This window comes from Propithecus coquereli, unplaced genomic scaffold, assembly GCF_000956105.1.
Source record: "Propithecus coquereli isolate 6110/MARCELLA unplaced genomic scaffold, Pcoq_1.0 Scaffold86, whole genome shotgun sequence".
Taxonomy (NCBI): domain Eukaryota; kingdom Metazoa; phylum Chordata; class Mammalia; order Primates; family Indriidae; genus Propithecus; species Propithecus coquereli.
Genome location: NW_012154840.1, coordinates 2,121,536 through 2,142,725, shown reverse-complemented (window position 1 = coordinate 2,142,725; position 21,190 = coordinate 2,121,536). Strand labels below are relative to the sequence as shown.

The 21,190-nt window shown below is 36.3% G+C and overlaps 1 protein-coding gene across 2 annotated transcripts; it reads right to left on the bottom strand.

The window, feature by feature from the left end:
• Window positions 1–13,514: 13,514 nt before the first annotated feature.
• Window positions 13,515–19,774, bottom strand: ITM2A (integral membrane protein 2A). 2 transcript variants are annotated; one of them, XM_012664120.1, is made up of 6 exons: window positions 19,336–19,774; window positions 15,652–15,783; window positions 15,176–15,373; window positions 14,829–14,939; window positions 14,429–14,579; window positions 13,515–14,279 (listed from the first exon to the last, which is right to left on the bottom strand). In XM_012664120.1, the coding sequence occupies exons 1-6, from the start codon at window positions 19,444–19,446 to the stop codon at window positions 14,191–14,193; spliced, it is 792 nt and encodes a 263-aa protein (XP_012519574.1). In that variant the 5' UTR covers window positions 19,447–19,774; the 3' UTR covers window positions 13,515–14,190. The 2 variants fall into 2 exon arrangements, with proteins under 2 accessions (XP_012519574.1, XP_012519575.1); XM_012664121.1 differs by lacking the exon at window positions 15,652–15,783.
• Between the last annotated feature and the right edge of the window lie 1,416 nt (window positions 19,775–21,190).

Below are 21,190 nucleotides of genomic sequence, written 5' to 3'. Positions count from 1 at the left end.
TAGTGATTTTTCATTGAGCATTTATATGATTCCATTTTCTCTCCTTTCTTAGCACACCAATTTTACTTCTTTTTAAACTCTTTTTAGTGGGTGCTCTAAAGTTTGCACTATACATTTATCACAAGTCCAAGTCCACTTTCAAGTAACACTATGCCACTTCACAGGTATTGTAAATACTTTATAATAACTATGTATTTCTAATTCCTACCTCCTGTCACTTATATCATTGCTGTCATTCATTTCCCTTATACATAATGTATATATGCACACATGCATAATAAAATATATCATTGCTATTATTTTGAACAAACTGTTATCTGTTATATAAATCAAGAATAAGAAAAATGAAAGTTTTTATGTTACCTTCATTTATTTTCTGATACTCTTCCTTTCTTTTTGTGCATGCAAGTTCCTGACATATCATTTTCTTCATCTCTAAAGAAATTCTTTTAACATTTCTTGTAAGGCAGTTCTACCGGCAACAAATTCTGTCAATATTTGTTTGTCTTGAATAGTCTTTATTTCTCCTTCACGTCTGAAAGATAATTATGCTGGGTACAGAATTTTAGGTTGGTGGTTCTTTTCTCTCAAAACTATATATTTCACTGTATTCTCTTCTTGCCTGCATGGTTACTGAAGAAACATTAAATATAATTTTTATATTTGTTTTGATGTAGGGAATGTATTTCTTCTTCTGACTCCTTTCAGGATTTTTTCCTTATCTCCAATTTTATGTAGTTTGAGTACGATATGCCTAGGTTTAGGGTATTTTTCTTTTAAATTTATCCTACTTGGTGTTTTCTGAGCTTCCGGGATACTGCGATTTCATGTCTGACATTAATGTGGGGAAATTCTCAGTCATTATTTCAAATATTTCTTCTATTCCTTTCACTCTTTCTTCTCCTTCTGGTATTGCCATAACACATAAATTATATCTCTTTTTAGTTATCCCACAGTTCTTTGATATTTTGTTCTGTTGTTTTTTCAGTCTTTTTTTTAATTTTTGCCTTTCTGTTTTGGAAGTTTATATCAAGTTATTCTCAAGCTCAGAGAGTTTTTCCTTAGCTATGCCCAATACACTAGTAAGCCCATCAAAGATATTCTTCATTTCTGTTTCAGTTTCTTTGAGCTCTAGCATTTCTTTTTGCATCTTTCTTATAATTTCCATCTCCCTGCTTATATCAGCCATTTATTCTTGAATGTTGTCTACTTTACCCATTAGAGCTTTTAGCATATGCGTCATAATTTATTTAAATTCTTGTCCTGATAATTCCAACATCTTGCCATATCTGAATCTGATTCTGATACTTGATCTGTCTCTTCAAACTGGGTTTTATTTTTCCTTTTAATATTCCTTGTAATTTTTTCTTGACACCCAGACATGATGTACTGGGTAAAAGGAACTGCTGTAAATAGGTCCTTAGTAATGTGGTGGTATTGTATTGGTGGAGGGGAAGGGTTATACAGTTTTATGATTAGATCTCAGTTTTTTAATGAGTTGTGTCCCTGGACTATGAAATTTGCAAATGCTTCTCAATACTCCCCTCCCTGACTTTGGATGGCTAGAATGGGCTAGAGTTGAATATTTCTTTTCTTCCACATGGAAGAGGAGGCTGGAGATGGGTATTTCCCTTTTCCTGGGTTGGTTAGTCTCTGATAAAGCCCCAGCAGGTTAGGCTCTGATTAGTTTCTCTTGAGGGCAAACCTATGTAAAAAGAACAAAATGTTTCTGTGTATTTCAGAATGGTTCATTTCCCCGTTTTCCTGCTAGAACCATGAGGGGATTTTTCTCTGATATTCACTGTAAAATCCTGGTAGAAATCCAAGAAGTGAAACTCACAAAAGTGTGAGTTCCTCCTGGTAACTGGGTTCACCTGGAGATTTTATGTCTAAGACTGGTCCACACTGAGCCTCTAACAATTCATCATTTACAGTTTGGGTTTTCCTACTGTGGCAATGCTTCCCACAGACGTTTTTACTTTGTTTTTTTCTCTATATTTTTCTGTCTCCTCAATTTGGGGGGCAGCAGTTTGTCCTGTGACCTCACTTCCCTTACAGATCTAAGAAAAGATGTTGATTTTTCAGTTTATTCAACAGTAAGACTTGTTAGGACATAATGGTGACTTCCAAGATTCTTACTACGCTGGACCAGAAACCTCCTTTTAATTAACTTATTAAAGTATTAACTTATAAAATTTAATGTCTTATAAGTAAACATAAAATTTTCTTTGATGTGCCCCATCTTAATTTATGTCCACTCCCTTCTCCTCTTTCCTTTTAGATATTTTTGGTGTGTTTTTCATGCATTTCCATGTGTATGTAGAAAATATAAAATATGTATATGGAATTTTTTTAAAAATAAATGTTATTATACTAGACTTATTTTTCTTCAGTGGCTTTTTCAGTCCACAATGCATGTTGGAGATCTTTATAGTAAGTTCTATCTCATTAAAAATCTACATGTTGGAGATCTATACTTTGCTGAACCTCATTAACTGCCAGTTGTCAATAATAGTTCATATATTACAGTCTATTTGGCCAATTTACTATATGGTATCACAGTGGTAAAGAACACTGGCTTTATAGTCAGATTGCGGGGCTCACATCCTGGGACCTTAAGGAAATTTACTTAATCGTTCTGCAAATCATTTTTTCTAAGTATAACTTAGAAACACTTAATAACACTTTCCTCACATGGTTGATGTGGGTACTAAATGTAGTAAAACACGTAAAGCCTTTCCTTAGAATTGTACTTTCCACATGGGAATCATGCAATAAATGTCAGCCATTACTTTTCATAAGCATGCACTTTATTGTAATTTCTCACTCCTACAAACATGGTTACAAAAAGCTTTCAGTGTATGCTTTTTTGAGCATGTATATGAGTGTTTTTTCTGCGGTAGAATGAAGTAGGAAAATTGCGGGGTCACAAAATGTGCCTTTATCTCATTTTGTTTTAATTTGCATCTTCTTGATTACTAGAGAGTTTGAGCACCATTTCATAATTTTTTGACCAGATATATTTCCTCTTATTTTTGTGACTTGTCTTTTTATATCTTTTGCTCATTTTTCTAATGTATTGTAGAATATTTTAGAAAACATTTTCTGTATGTCGTGACAATTATATACATTATACATATAAATATCTTCCTCCAGTCTGTCATCTTTTCTTGAGAAACAAAAGATTTTTAAAAATTTGATGTAGTATTTATTTGTTGTTGTTGTTGATTGTTGCTTTCTTTGTTAACAAAGTCCTTCTCGATTCCAAGGTCATACCATATCCTTCAATATTTCCTTTTATTGTTTTTATCTTCACTTTTTTTTTTACATTAATGTCACTGATGAACTTGGAAAAGTGTTTTGCTATGGGTGTAAGATTAGAATCTAAAATAGCATTCCAAATAGACAACAATCAGGATGATATTGGCTTCACAAAACATGTTGAGGAGGCTTCCTTCCTTCTTGATGTTGTGGAATAATTTCTCCAGGATAGGCACCAGTTCTTTTTTGTAGGTCTGATAAAATTCGGATCTGAAACCATCTGGTCTGGGATTTTGCTTCTTAGGAAGATTTTTATTGCTGCTTCAATTCTGGTACTTGATATTGGTCTCTCAGGAATTCTATTTCTTCCAGATTGAGGCTAGGGAGGCTGTGTGTTTCTAAGAATTTGTCCATTTCCTCCACATTTTCAAGTTTATGTACATTGAGGTTTTTATAGTATTCATAGATGATATTTTGTATTTCCATGGTATCAGTTGTAATTTCTCTTTTTTCATTTCTGATGGACTTTATTAGAGTCCTTTCTTTTCTGCTTCTCGTTAATCTAGCTGGTGGCATGTCAATTTTGCTTATTTTTTCAAAGAACCAAGTTTTCATTTTATTAATCTTTGATAGAGTTTTTTTGTTATTAATTTCATTTAGTTCTGCTCTGATCTTTGTTATTTCTTTTCTTCTGCTGGGTTTGGGGTTGGTTTGCTTATCCATTTCCAGTTCTTTGAGACAATTCATCAGACTGTTTATTTGTGATCTTTCTGTCTTTTGGATGTAGGCATTTATGGATATAAATTTTCCTCTCAGGACTGCTTTAGCTGTGTCCCACAGATTTTGATAACTTGTGTCTTCTTTATCATTTAGTTCAAAGAATCTTAAAGGTCCAAAACCATAAATGTTGGTGTGAATGCAGAGAGATAGGAACATTCATACACTGCTGGTGGGACTGCAAAACGTTACAACCTCTGTGGAAAGTAATATGGAGATACCTCAAAGAGCTACAAGTAGAACTACCATTTGATCCAGCAATCTCATTACTGGACATCTACCCAAAGGGAAAAAAAGAGACATTCTATAAAAAGACATCTGCCCTGGAATGTTTATAGCAGCACAATTCACAATTGCAAAGATGTGGAAACAACCCAAGTGCCCATCAATACATGAGTGGATTAATAAAATGTGGCATATATATACCATGGAGTTCTACTCAGACACAAAAAAACGATGGTGATCTAACACCTTTTGTATTATCCTGGATAGAGCTGGAGCCCATTCTACTAAGGGAAGTATCACAAGAATGGAATAAGAAGCACCACATGTACTCACTATCAAATTGGTATTAACTGGTCAACACTTATGTGCACATATAGTAGTAACATTCATTGGGTGTGGGGCAGGTGGGGGGGAGGAGGGGATGGGTATTTACACACCTAATGGGTGTGGTGCGCACCGTCTAGGGGATGGACATGCTTGAAACTCTGACTCAGGTGAGGCAAGGGCAATATATGTAACCCAAACATTTGTACCCCCATAATATGCTGAAATAAAAAAATAAAATAAAAAGTGAAAGTAAATGAATAAATATAAAAATAAAAATAAACAGACAGCAAATTTTTCCCTAAACTTTTATTAACTAGCTCATCTTTCCTCCTGATTTATCATGCCTCTTTTGTACCATACTAATATCAGCTACTAATGCCATATCATATTACAATACTATATACACATACATATGCACATATATATATGTGTATGTTAACTGGACTCTCCATTCTTTTCCAATTCCTAAGCCTTTTTTTTTAATTACTAAAATTCAGGTTAATTTTTGATATATGATAGGACAAGAGCAACCTTTTTGTTATCTTCCTTTAAAATTATTTTGGCTATTTTTCAAAATTTATGATTCTATATGGATTTTAGCATCAATTTGACATATTTCATACATTTGACTCAGTTATCTTATTGATTTTAATTGCTTGTCAGTCAATTTTCCTGGATTTTCTGCATAGAGAAATATTTGAAAATAATATTACTGCACTGAGCAGTAGCATTAAACTCACTCTTGTTTCTGATTTTAGTGGCTATGCTCCTAAAATCTCATCAGAGATACTTTCAGACCATCATTACTTATCTCGTGTAAAAATCCTTTGTCTTTTAGGCCTCATAGAATTTGAATTTACTATCTAGTCTTCATTGCCAAAATCTGCTCACCTCCTAGTCACCCCCATGCCGCCATAATTTATTAAATATTTAGGTAAGTAAGTATGAAATGTCCAATTTCCTTAAGTGCTAAGTTTGATAGTTGATGTCTATGACGTTTCATTTTGACACTTTTTGTTTTATTTTTATTGTGAAGGCATATCCTTATCCTTTCAATGCACTATTTGACTTGAAATTATCTGTCAAATTTTTTTTAGAGCAGTTTTTGTGAAACCATGGATAAGTCAAAAATTCATGCTAATATTGAATATGAGTTCTGTCATGGAACCAATGCAGCACGCACAGCTAGAAATATCAACAAAGTGTAGTGTTTTGGAAGAATGTGGCTAATGAACACACATTATTTCCATGGTTTGAGAAGTTCTGTTCTGGTGATTTTAGTCTTGAAAATGAGCCACATAGGTGCCTGAGGCCAAGGTGGATAATGACGAGCTGAAAGCTGTAGTGGAAGTGAATATCCATCTCAACCTATGCATGAATTAGCGGCAAGGTTTCATGTTACTATTCCAACAATATTGGATCATTTGAAACAAATCAGCAAAGTAAAGAAGCTGGATAGATGAGTACCGTATGAATTAAATGAGCATTAGAAAATAAATGGTCTTGAAACTTGTCCTTTTTTGCTGTCACAACTTAAAGTGAAGCATTTCTACACGTTACTGTTACATGTGATGAAAAATGGATTATTTTTGACAATCACAAGAGTTTGGCACAATAGTGGGATAAGAATGAAGTACCAAAACAAAGTCCCAAACCGAATATTCATCAAAAAAAGCTAATGGTGTCTCTTTGGTGGTCCAGCGCTGGTATTAAACACTATGGCTTCATGAAACCTGTTCAGTCAATTACAGCAGATATCTACTGCAACCAATTGGATGAAATGATGAGGATCTTGTGATTAAGCAGATGATATTGGTCAACAGAGACAGGCCAATCCTCTTGCATGACAATGCTTGACCACATGTCGCACAAATGACACTGCTCAAACTACAATAGCTGGGCTTGAAAACTCTCTGTCACCCACCATATTCACCAGACCTTGTACCAACTAACTACCACATCTTACAGACTTTGGACCACTTTTAGCAAGGAAAAATATTCATTTCTCAACAAGCTGTGGAAAACACCTTTCACGATTTCATCGCCACTTGCTCTCCAGGTTACTTCACTTCTGGCATAAACAAGCTACCGTAACGATGGCAAAACTGTGTTAATAGTTTAGGCACATACTTTGATTAATTGTATTGCATCTTGTTTGAGATATAATAAGCTCAACTTTGATTTTAAATTGGACATCTCATATTTAATGAGCTAAATACTTTGACCCATGCTTCATTTTCTTCCCATCTCAGATTCTGCTGGAAGTGGAAACCTGGCCCTCACCAGACACCAAACCCGTCAGCACCTATATCTTGGACTTTCAAGCCTCCCAAACTGTGAGCAATAAATTTATATTGTTTATAAATTACCCAATCTGTGATATTTTGTTATAGCAGCACAAGTGGACATGGGTTACATTGAGATATAACATTTTTGGTATGATATATAGACTTCATGCTTCTCATGAGGAAAAACTGACATGCTCTTTTGATGTCAAAAGAGTTGTAGGCCTTGAAAATATGTATCATCAGAAATATGGAAGCATACATGAGAATGAATTCTAAGGATTACACCAAGGGGGATGAAATACAAGAATTGTTCAGGTCAAATTAATTGATGTGCATGCATTCATCTAGATTGTAAAATGTAATACGTTGGCTTCAGCACCAATGAATAGTGGTAATTATCTGTTAAGTTGGCTAACTTGAAAATTGTACTCAACAGTGGTTTATATTAATAGTTAATGAAATGCCACAACTTCCCTGTCATTCTTAAGAGGAAGGATTCTGAAGACTCAGGAAAATGGAAATGTTGGAATATACATATCATGTGCAACCCCCTAATCATATCCCTCACCAAGGCATTAAGAATAATGTGTACTAGAGTGATCAAATCCAGGCATTAGATGAAAGAAATTGATATATTAAATAAACTGAAAGGTTGTAACACTAATAAAAGTAGTTTGTCTCTCAAGATTCTCTGGTAATGGTTAATTGATCACGGAATCCTTAAGCATGAAATAAGCAACCTATTAAAGTGCTTGACACATCAGACAGAAAACTTTGAAGTCCATTGTACAGAAACATAACTTGAGTGACCACAGTGGGGTTTGCAGCCTTGTACTCAGTTCTCACACCCAAGGATGTTCACAGAGTTGAAGACTTTTGCTTGAGGGAGGCTGGGTGCCTTTTATTAGTAACCCTAAAATGGAGCCACAGTTGTATACTTTTAGCATTCACCCATTCTTTGTCTAGAGGGATCCAAATCTATTTACCAGGATGGCTGGATAAAGAGGAAATATCCAGATTTTTTTGGAAGTTATTGGACATTTGCCCTGAACCAAATCAGGTGCTAAATCCTGGAGACTTGAAATTCCACCATATCCCACAAACTAGAGCATGGGCTTTTCAAGGTCAGAAGATAAAATAACTCTTATCTCAGGTCTGACTCCCTGTGGGTAAAGTAAGACTGCATATTAATTTTATGTTTTATTCCTCATTCCCAGAATATGTAATAGTTAAATACATACTCAGCAATTGGAAGAATCCCTGTACTGGTTTCCTAATTCACAGAGTTATGGCTATTATAGTAGGAAAGGCCAAGTGGAAGTCACTTGAACTCTCCTTACCTCAACTCACCTTACTCCCTGCCAAGGCAGTAAACCAAAAGAGGAAGGAATTGCAGAGGTTAGTACTATCATCAGATATCTCCATAATCCAAACATGGTATTTTCTGCTATATTAACATTTAAATTTATTTGGCTAGGGACAAAAGGCAGTTGTGTTTTGGAAAATGGCTATGGATTATTGCAAATTTAATCAGGGCATAAGGCTAACTTCAACTTCCATTCCCAAGGTGCTGTGTTTATTAAAGCAAATCAGTATAGCTCCTGGCAGCTAACATGTAGTCATTTACATAGCAAATCACTTCCTCTTCCTCCATTTCTGTCAGCAGAGAAAATCAGAAGTAGTCTGCCTTCATCTGCCTTCATTTTCCTATATGAGGGCCACATAATCTCTCCTTCTCTCTGTTAAAATTTGGTGGAGAATGACCTTGATTATATTCATATCCCCCATAAATCCACATGCCGGTCCATTACACTTATGACGATATGCTAAGTAGACTTGGTGAGCAGGAAGTGACAAGCATTAAAAGTGAGATACATATACAGAGGGCCTGTCACATCTTTGATGTTTTCTAGGAGTCCAGTGGTTTGGGCCTGTCAGCACATCATTTCTACAGTGAGAAACAATTATTGTCCCTTACACTTTCCACCATCAAGAAATATATAGAATGCTTGGTAGGACTTACAGGATTTTGGAGGCAACACATACCACACTTGGATTTACTACTTTAATTCATTTACCAGGTAACCTATAAGGTTGTCAGTCTCAAGTATGGTCTAGAGCAAGAAAACACTCTGTTAGATCTAAGCTCCAGTGTAAGTTGCTCTGCCACTTGGGCCTTATAACCCATCAGACACAATGGCATTGGAAGTTTTTGTGGAAGCCAAAGATGCTTAGATTTTGGAATAAGGCCAGTCCCTCTTCTGAGAACCATTCCCAGCTTGAAATATCACTCCCAACATCCTAACAGGGTTAGTACAAACTAAATGCCTTGATTATGAGACACTAAGTGACATGCAACCTAAACTGCAAGTCATAAAAATAGTGTTAACTGATGCATTGAATCCTTAAAAATGGATATAAGGAATGATATCCTAAAGATTCAGTTACTGTGCCAGTTGGGAGACAGCAACCTGTAAGATTGTGGTGCTGTCCTTCAGGCTAAACCTTAAAGCTGCAGTCAGTAAATGATGCCCTCTCCCCCATAGCCAGAAGTGGAAGTTGCTCCTCTTTCTATTATATCTAACAATGCATTGAAGGAATTTTTTCTTCCTGTTCTCACAATCTTGGTTTTGATGAGTTTAGAAGTCCTACTACTCAAGGATGGACTATTTCCACCAGAAAATGAAGTCATCGTTCCATTAAATTGGAAGTTGAGACTGATTCTTAGCATTTGGGGCTCCTCACAAACCAACAGGCAGAGAAATAATGTCTGTACTGACTGGAGTGATTGATTCTGAGTAACAAGGGAAAAGTGGGTTGCTAGTACACAGTGGAACTATAGAAAAGTATTACTGGAATACGAAAGATTCACAGAGATGCCTCTTTTACTCCTTGGCCAAATAGCCATAATCTATGAAAAACTGCAATAAATAGAATATCACCAAAGACTCAGACCCTGCAGTGATAAAGGCTTGAATAATTCCACTAGATAAAACAAAATCCATTCAGTCAAGATCCTGCAGATGGCAAAGGAGGATAAGGAATTTGCTATGGAAGAAGAAAATTATGATTATCAACTTAGAACTCATAAGCAGCTAGAAAATCAGGAACTGAAACATGTTATGTTTTACTTTGCTTCTTTTTCCCATCTCCCTGCTCCTATTGCCTTATATAAAAAGTGATGATGGTGGTTATTATTTTAGTTTCAGGGATAAATATAGAATTGACAATACCCCACAATTAGATGATAGCTAATGAGAATTTACATGTTCCCCATGTTGGGACATGAATATTTTATCTGGATAAGTGACAAGAGTGGATGCTGCAGAGAAAAGGGAGTAGATTGTGCTGGATATGCTCTGCCTGGTTCTTGAGAGCCACTCTTCACTCACTTATTGGTTCTGCTTGTACCAGGAGGCCGACCTTTATGGACTGCATTAGTGCACTCCTTTCCCTCTGGCTTCTAGTTGAGTTTGGCCAGTGGGAAACACTAGAAGGAGATTAAAAGACAAGTTGGTTTTGTCCCTCTACCAAAGGTCACAGCTCCTGTCAGGGAAAGTCCTCATTTATAGCTAGTCCTTCTAGGTTCTGGGAATTATTCTTTCCCCTTGCCTCTTCAACACCAGAGGTTATGAAGTTTCAGCAGTGCTGCTAGTCCTAGTGAGCTTCGCTGAGAGTTGTTGATTCTTATTAGCCTTTCTTACACCTTATCTTTGGTCGCTTTATTAATCTTCTTTCATTGTCTTGTTTAAGGGTGCCATCTGTTTTCTGCCAAAAACTTGAGTGACACATCAAACATCATTTCCCCCTATTTATGCTGAGCAAATTTTTGGATCCACAGGGCCAAGCCATATTACTTTTCATTCAAGTATGTAAGCTAGAAACCTGGGAGTCATCAGTGACAAAACCCCTTGACACTCCTCACCCTTAACATGCAATCCATAATTATTTTCTGTCAATTCTATGCCAAAAATATACCTTGATTTTCTCTACTTCTTTCTTTCATCATTGCCACTTTCCCAGTCCAATCTACTATCATCTGTAGTTTAAACTACTGAAATGGTCCTACTGGTCTTACTACTTTCCCTTTTGTCACCCTGTAATATATTTCCCTCATTGCAGCCAAAGTTATCTTTTTAAAATACCACTCTGGTCCCATCCATGGCCCCGCTTAAAACCCCTCAGTGGTTTCCCATTACTTTATGTACAAAGTTTTTTACACAGCCTACAGAATACCACATGATCTGGACTCTGCCTATTTTTCCAACTTCTTTTCATAAAATTCTCTTTGCTGAATGTGCTCCAGCCCCTCTTTCTTTCACTTTATCCAACACTCACACTCCTTCTTGCCTCCAGGACTTAGCTCCAACTTTCTTCTGCCTCAAATGCTCTCCTTACGTTTATGTAATTTATACTACTCATCTTTCAGCTCTTAGCTCAAATTTCACACTCTAAGACTTAATAAATAGTCCAGGATTCATCCCCGTTATAAACTCTCATAAGCATTCTATAATTTTCCTTTATAACAAAATAGTTCGATTATTTGAAAAAAGTCTTTCTCCCCCAACCCAGGAAACGATATGCTTGATAGGGGCAGGGTCCATGTCTGTTTTGCTGGCAACTGCGTGCATTCCCAATACCTAGCACAATGCCTGACAAATAATAAATGATGAATGAATAATCATGTGGGGTGGATGGAAGGGAAAGGTGACACAAGTTATGAAGCCTAAAACTATGCTTCACGGAAGGGCTTTTGGATAGATGACTGCACATTTTTCTGGTTGACACAGATTCTGGGCTCTCAGTTAGTGGGCAGATAATCAGAGAGCTAGTCTCTGTCACATATTAATTCCTCACAGATTTCAGCATCAGGTTATTCAGTTATACTTTTAGTATTTTTGAGGGTTTTTCTCCTTTTAAAAATTAGTAGTGAAAATTTAGGAGAGGCTGCACTAGGAGGGCTGCTAGTCTTATGCTAATTTGTACTGTAGCAATTGGGACTTTTGCTTTTTCATTTAGCCACTTTTACCAACTTAGATAAACTATGCATTTCACTGGATGGAGCTTCCATCAGGATATTGCTCTTTTATGTACTAGGATCTCCTTCTTGGCATCATATCCTCTATTTTGTGTGAAAATCACCTTTAAAATTATTGGAAGTTTGGCTGCAATTGAATAGTTGTTCATGTAAGAAATCCCTGCTCCCAATTACTCTTTTTTCTTCATTTTTTTCTTTAGCTATTCTCACCCATTTATGCTTCTAAATGAACCTTCAAAATAATTTTGCCAAGTTCCAGAACCAACTCTTTTGGGATATTGCTTGAGATGTGGTTAAAACAATAAATTTAATTGGAGAAGAATTTATCTATTTGTAATGTTCTTTCTTCCTTATTTACTGAATACTTCTTTTATATCTCTTAATTCAGTTTTATCATTTTCTTCATAAAAACTCCATACATTTCTTGCTGATGCTAGTTTATGTCCCTGTTGTTATTGTAAATAGAACGTATTTTTACCTGCCGGTATGACACTTTAATTGGTTGTTGGTGGTATAAAGGGAAGCCATTGGCTTTTCTTTATTTTATACTGAGTCTCCTTATTAATTTTGAGGTTTTTGATTAGTCCACTAGTGTCTTATATAAAAAACTGGTCTAGTAATAAACATAATTTCATCCCCATTTAAAAAGTGATAATTTTTATTTGTATCACATATTATTCCATTGACCACAATGTCTGGAACAACAACAGATAACTTCAGTAGTCACCATTCTTTCTTGTGTTTCCCTGTGGGGCATGATGCTGACTATTTATGATAAACTTGGGAAGAATGTACTTCCCTTTTTCTAAATTTCTATATATATATTAAAACAAGGAATGGGTGTTGAATTTTATCAATACCCAACACTTTCTACATATTCTTCCTTATAAAGAACTAGTTCCTAAATTTACCAATTACTGTTATTATTTTCTAAGTATTACATATTTATTTTCCTTGTTTATATTTTAAGGTTTGTGTTATTGTTTTATTGCTAAATTCTTAAGTCAAATGTTTAACTTCATTAAAAAATAATGATAGCATTTAAGGATATGGATTTGACTGGGTAGTTTTAGCTACGGGAATTGATCAATAGTCACTATCAGCAGATGATCAATGATATCAGGAACAATTTTTCACCTAACGCAAGGGAAAGAGTTTATAGTACTGGCCCTCTTGGTATGGAGTTTATACTTTCAGATACATGAGTAGAATCCATGGCATGTAAAGTTCTTAAAAGCCATCAACATCTTATCCAAAGATAGTCCTTAGCGACCTATTATAGCTGTATATAGAGGTTTATGTTTTCTATAAAAAAGAAAACACATTAAAAGGTTTAAGAGTGCTATGGGCTGGAAGACTTTTAATAAATAGTGGAATTTACATGATAAGGCAATTATGGAATATTTATAATAGATTAATTGATATAATGCCAAAAGGGGAGTAAAACATGAAATTACAAAATATAAATGTGTAGAGGTGGGAATGAGGACAAAAATAGGCTAATAACTTTAAATTTGTTGCAGGTACACCAAAGTAAAATAATATAAATTATTCACATTAAGTATACCTAAATCATGAAACAAAAGAAACAATTGTTAATATAGTAAAATTTATTATAGGGTTGTAGAATTCATACAACCTAAACTCCTTACAGCATTCAGCACCTATACAGTTTTGTGGATTTCACAATACAGATATCAGTGAGAAAGAATCACTGCATTAGTGAAAAATGACTTTCTCATGAAAATTGTTCACATATAAATCAGATTAATTACAGAGCACCTAACAGAAATGTAAAAATGTAATTTCTAAATTCAGGAAAGTTGCACAAAATGAAAAACAAAAAAAATATTAAGAGAGTTGACATGCTTTATACAAAAAGTTCAAAAACAATTTTAAATATTTCAAATTTAAAAAATGCTCTATCATATTGTTGAGTGAAGAGCTTACTTTTAAAAACACAAAGGATGGAACTTATTGTCAGGATGTTAGCTGACACATTCATGCTGCTTTCAGAAATCTAAACCCTATAAATTCGAAAGAAAAAATAAGAATTATTTAATTTTAGCTTCAAACAACAAGCAATGTCAATCAAACTAAAATTTGATAAGAGCTTGCAGTGGTTAGTAGTTTTTTTTTTCCTTTTTTTTAAAGTATAAGCAATAGAGTTAATGCATAAGTAAATATCTTGAGTATCCCATAAACCTTAATGTTGAAGCCATATCGTAAATCTCTGACTTCTTATTACTATGGATACTCTTTATCTGTTGCCTCTCACTCTTGACAGATCTTGGTTTCAACAATAAATTCGTTGGGGAAGTGTCTAATCTTCCAGCATTTATCAATGGCACGTTTGTTGAAACCTGTGAGGAAATGCACAAAAAAAAGTGGCTTCTGAATTTTTTTGTGTGAATGAAAAGATATCTAGACTTGCTCTTCATTTTCCCCTGCACCCCATCCCCACACTCCTCTACTATGTAGTACAGGGTGAAGGAAGGAATAAGTTGCCTACCCAGCAGGAGGTCTCTGCGACGAAGGCGGAAGGACTTTCTGTTGTTGCAAAGTTGGTAAATAAAAATGCCAAGGTTACTAACATCACGTATTTCCTCCACAGCAACCAGGTCTTCCCGAACCACGTAAGTGTGGGGCAGGTATTTTCCACTCTAAAAATGAAAAAAAAAAAAAAGATTGAAATGAGAAATTCTTAAAGACGCTATTTAAATTCTTACATATAACAGATAATACTTTTAAAAACTGGAGTTTATTTTTTAAAGCAGCGCTAGGTCCACAGCATACTTTTTATTTGAAAATTATTTTGATGAAATCGAAAGTTTTGGCCAAACTCATTAATTTTTTTTAATCAAAATTATTTGGAAATGCTTATAGAAAAATTTGACTTCCAAAATACATACTGCCAGTCTGCCAAAGAGCTCCACCAGATTCTTTGGAGGCATAACAATGGAGGTATTGAGGGGCATCAGATAGCAGTTTCCCAGCAGCAAGTCCAGGTAAGCAGTCATGCCCTGTTGGGGAGGGGAAAAAGTTAGGTAATACACTGAAGGTATCCATACTACAGATTTTCTAATTACCATTAGAATAAGCAGCTACATTTTTCAAAATCAACTAATGTATATTCAACAGCAAAAGAATGAAAAGGCTTTCCTTATAAAAGATGTACATTTTTGAATGAATTTAATACCTACCAATGAACTAGGAAAAGGGGAAAATTCCGGAATACCTATAAGAATAAGAAACTAACCTTTTCAAAGTCATGAATAATTGCTGCAGGATCACTATCAGAGAAACTGGGGACAGGAACATCAATGATTGCAATGTTGTCATCCTCACGAATGTCAGCCTCCTCCGTCACAGGCAGGAAGTAAGGCTCTCCTCCATGAAGGGAATTAGCAGGATCCTCAGAATCAAAGAAACACATCTCTCCACGGTAGATAGTGCTCTAAAAAACAAAAAGGGGAAATTAAAACTTTCTGATATTCACTCCCATGACATTTGAATTGTTTCTCACACTCGCATCGATTCATTGTACTGCGTGCTAAGCTGGGGCTTGTTGATTACAGTTATCACCATGAGGACAAATCAATTTTATGAACTGAAAGATAATTTGAATACCTTCCCTAAATCTTCATTTCTCTAGTGACTACTACAAAATTATTTAAGTTGCTACTAAATTGTACAGCAATTATCAATCCAAAGTATTAGAATAATTATTATTACCTTGGGCATGAAGTACTTGTAAATGCAGGCTCCGCCAACAATAAGTCCTGCCAAGATGAATGAAAGGCCTAAGAGAGTAAGCATGCATCTCCCAGAGGAGCCATCTTTTTCCTGAGTCGCAACTCGGAGCTCCTATTTATTAAAAAGAAAAACCAAAAACAAAACCAGATTGCACTTTTAGACAAATAGTTACTTTTGTGTACAATTTACCTCCCTCAAAACCCAAGATATTTAAAAAAAAAAATTAAGTCATGCTAGTCTAAAATTATTTCAAGACAATCTCTGATATCTAATAGATGTAAACATGTCTCCAATTATATTATTTTTCCTTCTGGTATTTCCAAACTCAAATATAAATATGAAGTTATTTCAAAATATACACTTCTAGAATCAAATTAAAATTACTAAATCACTTCTGTAATGCTGTATTATTTTTTTATTGTGTTAAGAATACTTTAACATAAGATCTACTCTTAGCGACATTTGAAGTACACAATACAGTGTTGTTAATTAAAGGGAAAATGTAATACAATTGATCTCTAGAAGTTGTATTCTTTAAATAAATAGAAGTAGTTACTTTTTGGACTAGTAAAGTGATATAATCACTAACGTTCTGTAATATACCATGGTTCTTTACTAATTTTTACAAATCAATTTGTGTGCCAACTTAAAAGAGAATTAGTATCCTTTATTAATTAGTTTTCAAAATGCTCTTTTCTGAAAATTAGATTTTAAAGAAAGGAGTTCTATAAGGCAGTTATATGCCATTTCTCCCATTTTAGAAATTAAAATATTGAAGGTAGAGATATATTTGCTAATGTTCCTAATTTTATCAAGAAATACAAAGCTTCTTAATGTCACTCAATATTCTATAGCTGTATATTGCATTAATGAAATATTTTTGAAGTCCTAGGGAAAATACTAGTTTTAAAGTATAGCTTTTGAGATAGCTAAACACAAAAGCAGTCTAAGTAACAGTGACTGTAAATTTCTGTTAAATAAATAATTTGCTTAGGAATTGGAACAAGAAAGATTCAAAGCAAACAAGTAACCGATTAACTGCACCCTTACCAGGGAAGTGGGCTCCAATCCCTCCGATTTCATTCTTACACGTCATAGTACGCCCTAAACAGCGTTATTACTCAAAGGTAGAATAAACGGAGTCAGTAAATGTAGGCTCTGGTAATTAAAGGGTGAATCATTCAGACTGGTATGTAAATAGAATTGCTTTAGTGTTTCAGTCATTAGCACTTTTTCAAGATAATCACTATATGTTTATGAGCCCTTACTAAGTTTAATTTGGTGAAAATAAATGCATGGGTTTGAAATTAACATAGAAAACAAAGGACAGGCAATCATTTGATAAATGTTTTTTACAAAAGAAATGTTTTTCTTTGAAGGCCAAAGAAATTTTAGATTCACATTTTCTTAGCTAAATTTATTTAAGTTCAAACCCTCCATTTAGTACTCTACAAACCTTGAAGGCTTTTCTTTGTCCTAATAATTTTCAGAAACTTTTAATTATTTTTACTGAATCTAATTGACACTATAAAGAAAGAACTACAAATTTTGATTAGAAATCACTGAAAGCAATCTGGAGCTGGAGGCTTGGAATTATATTTTAGATGATTTAATTGAGGTTCAGAAAGGTAAGGTGAGTTGCTTATAAGTCACATTATGGCTTAATTTGAAATTCTCAGAGGAATAAATTTCTTTTTTTCTTGCTATTGAGACAGGAGGACACCAATTTGCACTGTAATTTCATTTCTCCTTCCAATAATTCAGGAAATTTGTTATTAAACAATGTCCAAGTATTAGAATCTCAATTTCCGAAGATATTGCTACATGCTAGAAATAAGGAATTTTTGTTTTCATTTAAATTTTTTGGACTGCAGGGTGGTGGGGGCCATCAATTACCATAGCTAATTTCTCCCTGAACTGTATTTAAAAGCCATTGTACACAACCTCTGACATAATACTTTGTCATGCTCAATCTCTGATGAACTAGCTGATCAATATATCACAATATAATGTGTCAAGTATTATTGTCAGTATCCTACAGTGGCCAGGTAAGCATCCTGTTAGGTTTTGAAGAAAACCTAACAAAGAAATACAAAATGAAAATGCTCAATTTTATTTATTTCTCATCACACCATGGGCCTGGCAGAAGTATTGCTTGCATATTATCTGAATCTATCTATAAGTCATGAAGTTTTTGGTGGTGAAGAAAAAAAAAGGATTACTGTGTGGATATATTTAACTACTGGCATCTAATTAGACCGCCAAAAAAATCTGGGCACATTTCACTTACAAAGTTAGTAGGAGGAGAATTGCATATTTGACCTTCCGTCACTTAATCAAAACTTCAACAGTGCAAGGGGGTGTTGACTTTTGAGTTCTAAAATGTATAATACACAAAAGCTAGTTTGATTGCAGGGTTAAATATTGAAAGTTTCCATGATAAAAATTCCGCATAACCACATTAGCATTTCAAATTGTGTGTACATGGATTCTCATTTAACTCAAAACACTTTTAAAATTTCCACTCTGAATACAAAAGTTAAAACTTTATATAAAGAACAAGACAAGTTAGGACAGATCTGCAAGCTACAACAGTTTGCAAATTTCTTAGAACAAGAATATATGACTGTTTTTTAAAATTACATTTTACTGAGGAAAAAGAGGAGTAGTTTACGAACACTGAAAACATGGTAGGTGTTTAAAGGAAATAGAAATTGGACTAAATAAATAATGGCTAACATTTTCGGGGAAAACTTCCCCAGTTCCTGGCAAAACTAGTAGCTTAAATTACAACCTTGGACCTGCTTCAGATCTTGGTGAGGTGAAAGGGTTATTGCTCAAAAATAAAGAACTAAAAGACAAAGAATAAAAAAAGTATCCCCAAACTTATTTTTAAGGAAGAAGAATGTTTTCATTAGGAACTTCCACTCCGAAAAGATACAAGGCTTTTGCAATAAGAGGGCTCAGTGAACACTTGAAACTGGAATGAAGACCAACCTCAATTTTGACAGCTCCTTTACCCCATGCTTAACGCCGCCTATGACAAGGGAGAAACTGAAAATGCTCGCGTACACATTCTGACACACACTTGCCCCTACCCATACCGCTTAGAGTTAAAGTTGTCCTTTGTCTCTCACCCCACCTCCACAAACACTCAGCAATCCTAGAAAGAATTAGAGTCACAGAATTTCATCCACGTCAAAAGGAAAGAAAGGATAGTTAAATCTCCTGTCCTCGCTTACCCCACGTGTCTGCTCCGCCCCTGTGTAGGATATATGCCTCCCTGAAACTGGGGACTGGGCGCCTGCCCCTTGTTGATCACCAGCCCCCTACACGTTCCCCAGGAGATGACATCGGGTCCCAGGGGATCTCCTCAAACTCCCTCCAACCTCCCTGCAGGATAAGCGGTGCAAGGTCAGAATGGATGGAACACTGTGTGGCATGCGAGGATGCAGAGGGGCATGGGGCGCGGCAGGCAGGCAGAAGGTGGAGTGATGAGACAGAACCGAGGAGACCGGGCAAACCCGATGGACTGCACAGAGGGGCCCTCCCGGGGCGCCTTCTTTTTGTCCTCTGCCACAGGCTCCCTTTCCTTCTCTCTGCCTCCTCCAACCGCTCTTCCCAACCCTAGCAGGCAGTCAGGAGCGGAATGGGGACAGTTACCTTGCCGGTCAGGATCTGAGCTCGGACGGTACGGCTCACGAGGGCCTCCACGTCTTGCCGCGCCTCCTCCTTTTGCACCGCAGTCGGGGTATTGAAGGCGATTTTCACCATGGTGAATCTTCGGGCTGCGCGGTAAGGCGCCGCTCGAATAAGCGTCCTGGGCTGCAGATTGGAAAACAAGGAGATCGCGCTAGACTAAGCAGCACTTACTTTCTCCCCAGTTTGCCTAAAGCGGCTGCAAGCCCAGGTCTGGTGATACTTAATGACGCAGTCCCAAGCCGAGTGGGAGACCGTGGGCGGGTCGGGGAGGTGCTGAGGGAGGAGCAGTAGGGGGCCCAAGTGCTGGAGTTGCGGGTGGGGGGTGGGGAGTTGCCAGTGGCGGAAGAGAAGGGGAAGTGGAGCCTTTGGCTGGCTCAATCTGGACGCGCCTCACCTGCACCCCAGGCGTGCTCCCACCCACTTTCTGTGCCTTCAGATAAGAGCAAGACAGGAAGGAAGCCTGGCGCGTCCGTGTCTTTCTGCCTGTGTCCAGCCCACTATCGCCCCTGACTCTGACAATGTTTTCCCAAACTTGGGCCTCGCCCCCTGCGGGACTTAGAACTGTAACTTGGCAGCACCTCAAGCTTCCTTAGCTCTGCACCCGCCCAAACCTCAAAAGCACAGTTCCACCACGGTCTGCACCTTTATAATAATGCCTTCTGTTAAAAGGACACCTAGAAGCCTGTTTATAGTTACTTGGTTCATTCTCTCAACCTTTTTTTTTTCTTTCTTGAGTTTGTTTTGTAATTTCAATTTTCCAAGCTAAAGCAATGCTAGATCTGGAAAGATGGGGCTCCTGCTTCTCCAATTTCCCATTTTGCAGATAGGACATGATGAGACACAGAGAAGGGTGGAAAGCTTATAATGAATCCCTGAAATAATCCAGATCTTTTCACTCTCCCTGGTCAGGGAAACTAGAGTAAAGTCTCAGCCTAGAGTCTGTTTCTTTTCAGCCACCAATTGTGAAACCTGCAGGGAGAAAAATCAGAGGTGTGTGTGTACCTATGTGTTTAGGGAGTTGGAGGTGGGGGTGGAGGATACGAAATTTAGGAAGATTGTACTACAGCTCTGGGGAAGGGGGAGTAACAAATAGTAACCTCAAAAGGGCTAAATTAGAAATCATTATTGGATCATTTACATATGTGGCCAGTGTAATCAAGCTATTTCTTTGCAGTCAGTTCTTCCAGGTTGCTGATAAAGAATCCCACCAAGTGAAGTTCAGGCTTTGGAGGTTAGTGACTAAGGCAGTAGTGGTACAGACTTTATAAGTAGTTCTGCTACAGAAGACAAGAGAAAGGTCTGTTGTGTGAAGGCAATAACATCGAAACGACAATAACAAACAAAACAAAACAGGTTTTGCTAGAAAATTCTTCATCTATCCATCTACTTAACTAAAGAGACTTGAATATGTTAAGAGTCACCACCACTCCATCCAAGAAATTCCAGCTTGGAGTTTTTCCCACTGAGGTTTCCTTGACTCTGAAGCCTGTCGCCTGTCTCCACTGTGGGAGCTTTGTGAAGACAGCCTTCATTTTCTCGGATAGGCCACAGATGGGAAGGTGGATGGAGGGGAACAGTAAGGAGCCTGTGCCTTACATAGAGCCAGAATTTTATAAAGCAGGATGTTTGAGTTTGCTTATAAATATTGGCATCCTATGTTTTCATTTATTCTTGCTTAAGTCTGCCCATTATAATTTAACATTTATCAGGCAATCTTTAGCATAAGGAGAGGAAATCTCAACTTCCTAGGATGTTCCTCTTTACAGTTACCTTCTGTTTGCCATCACCTTTGTGACAACTCAGCGAGGTGCTAGTC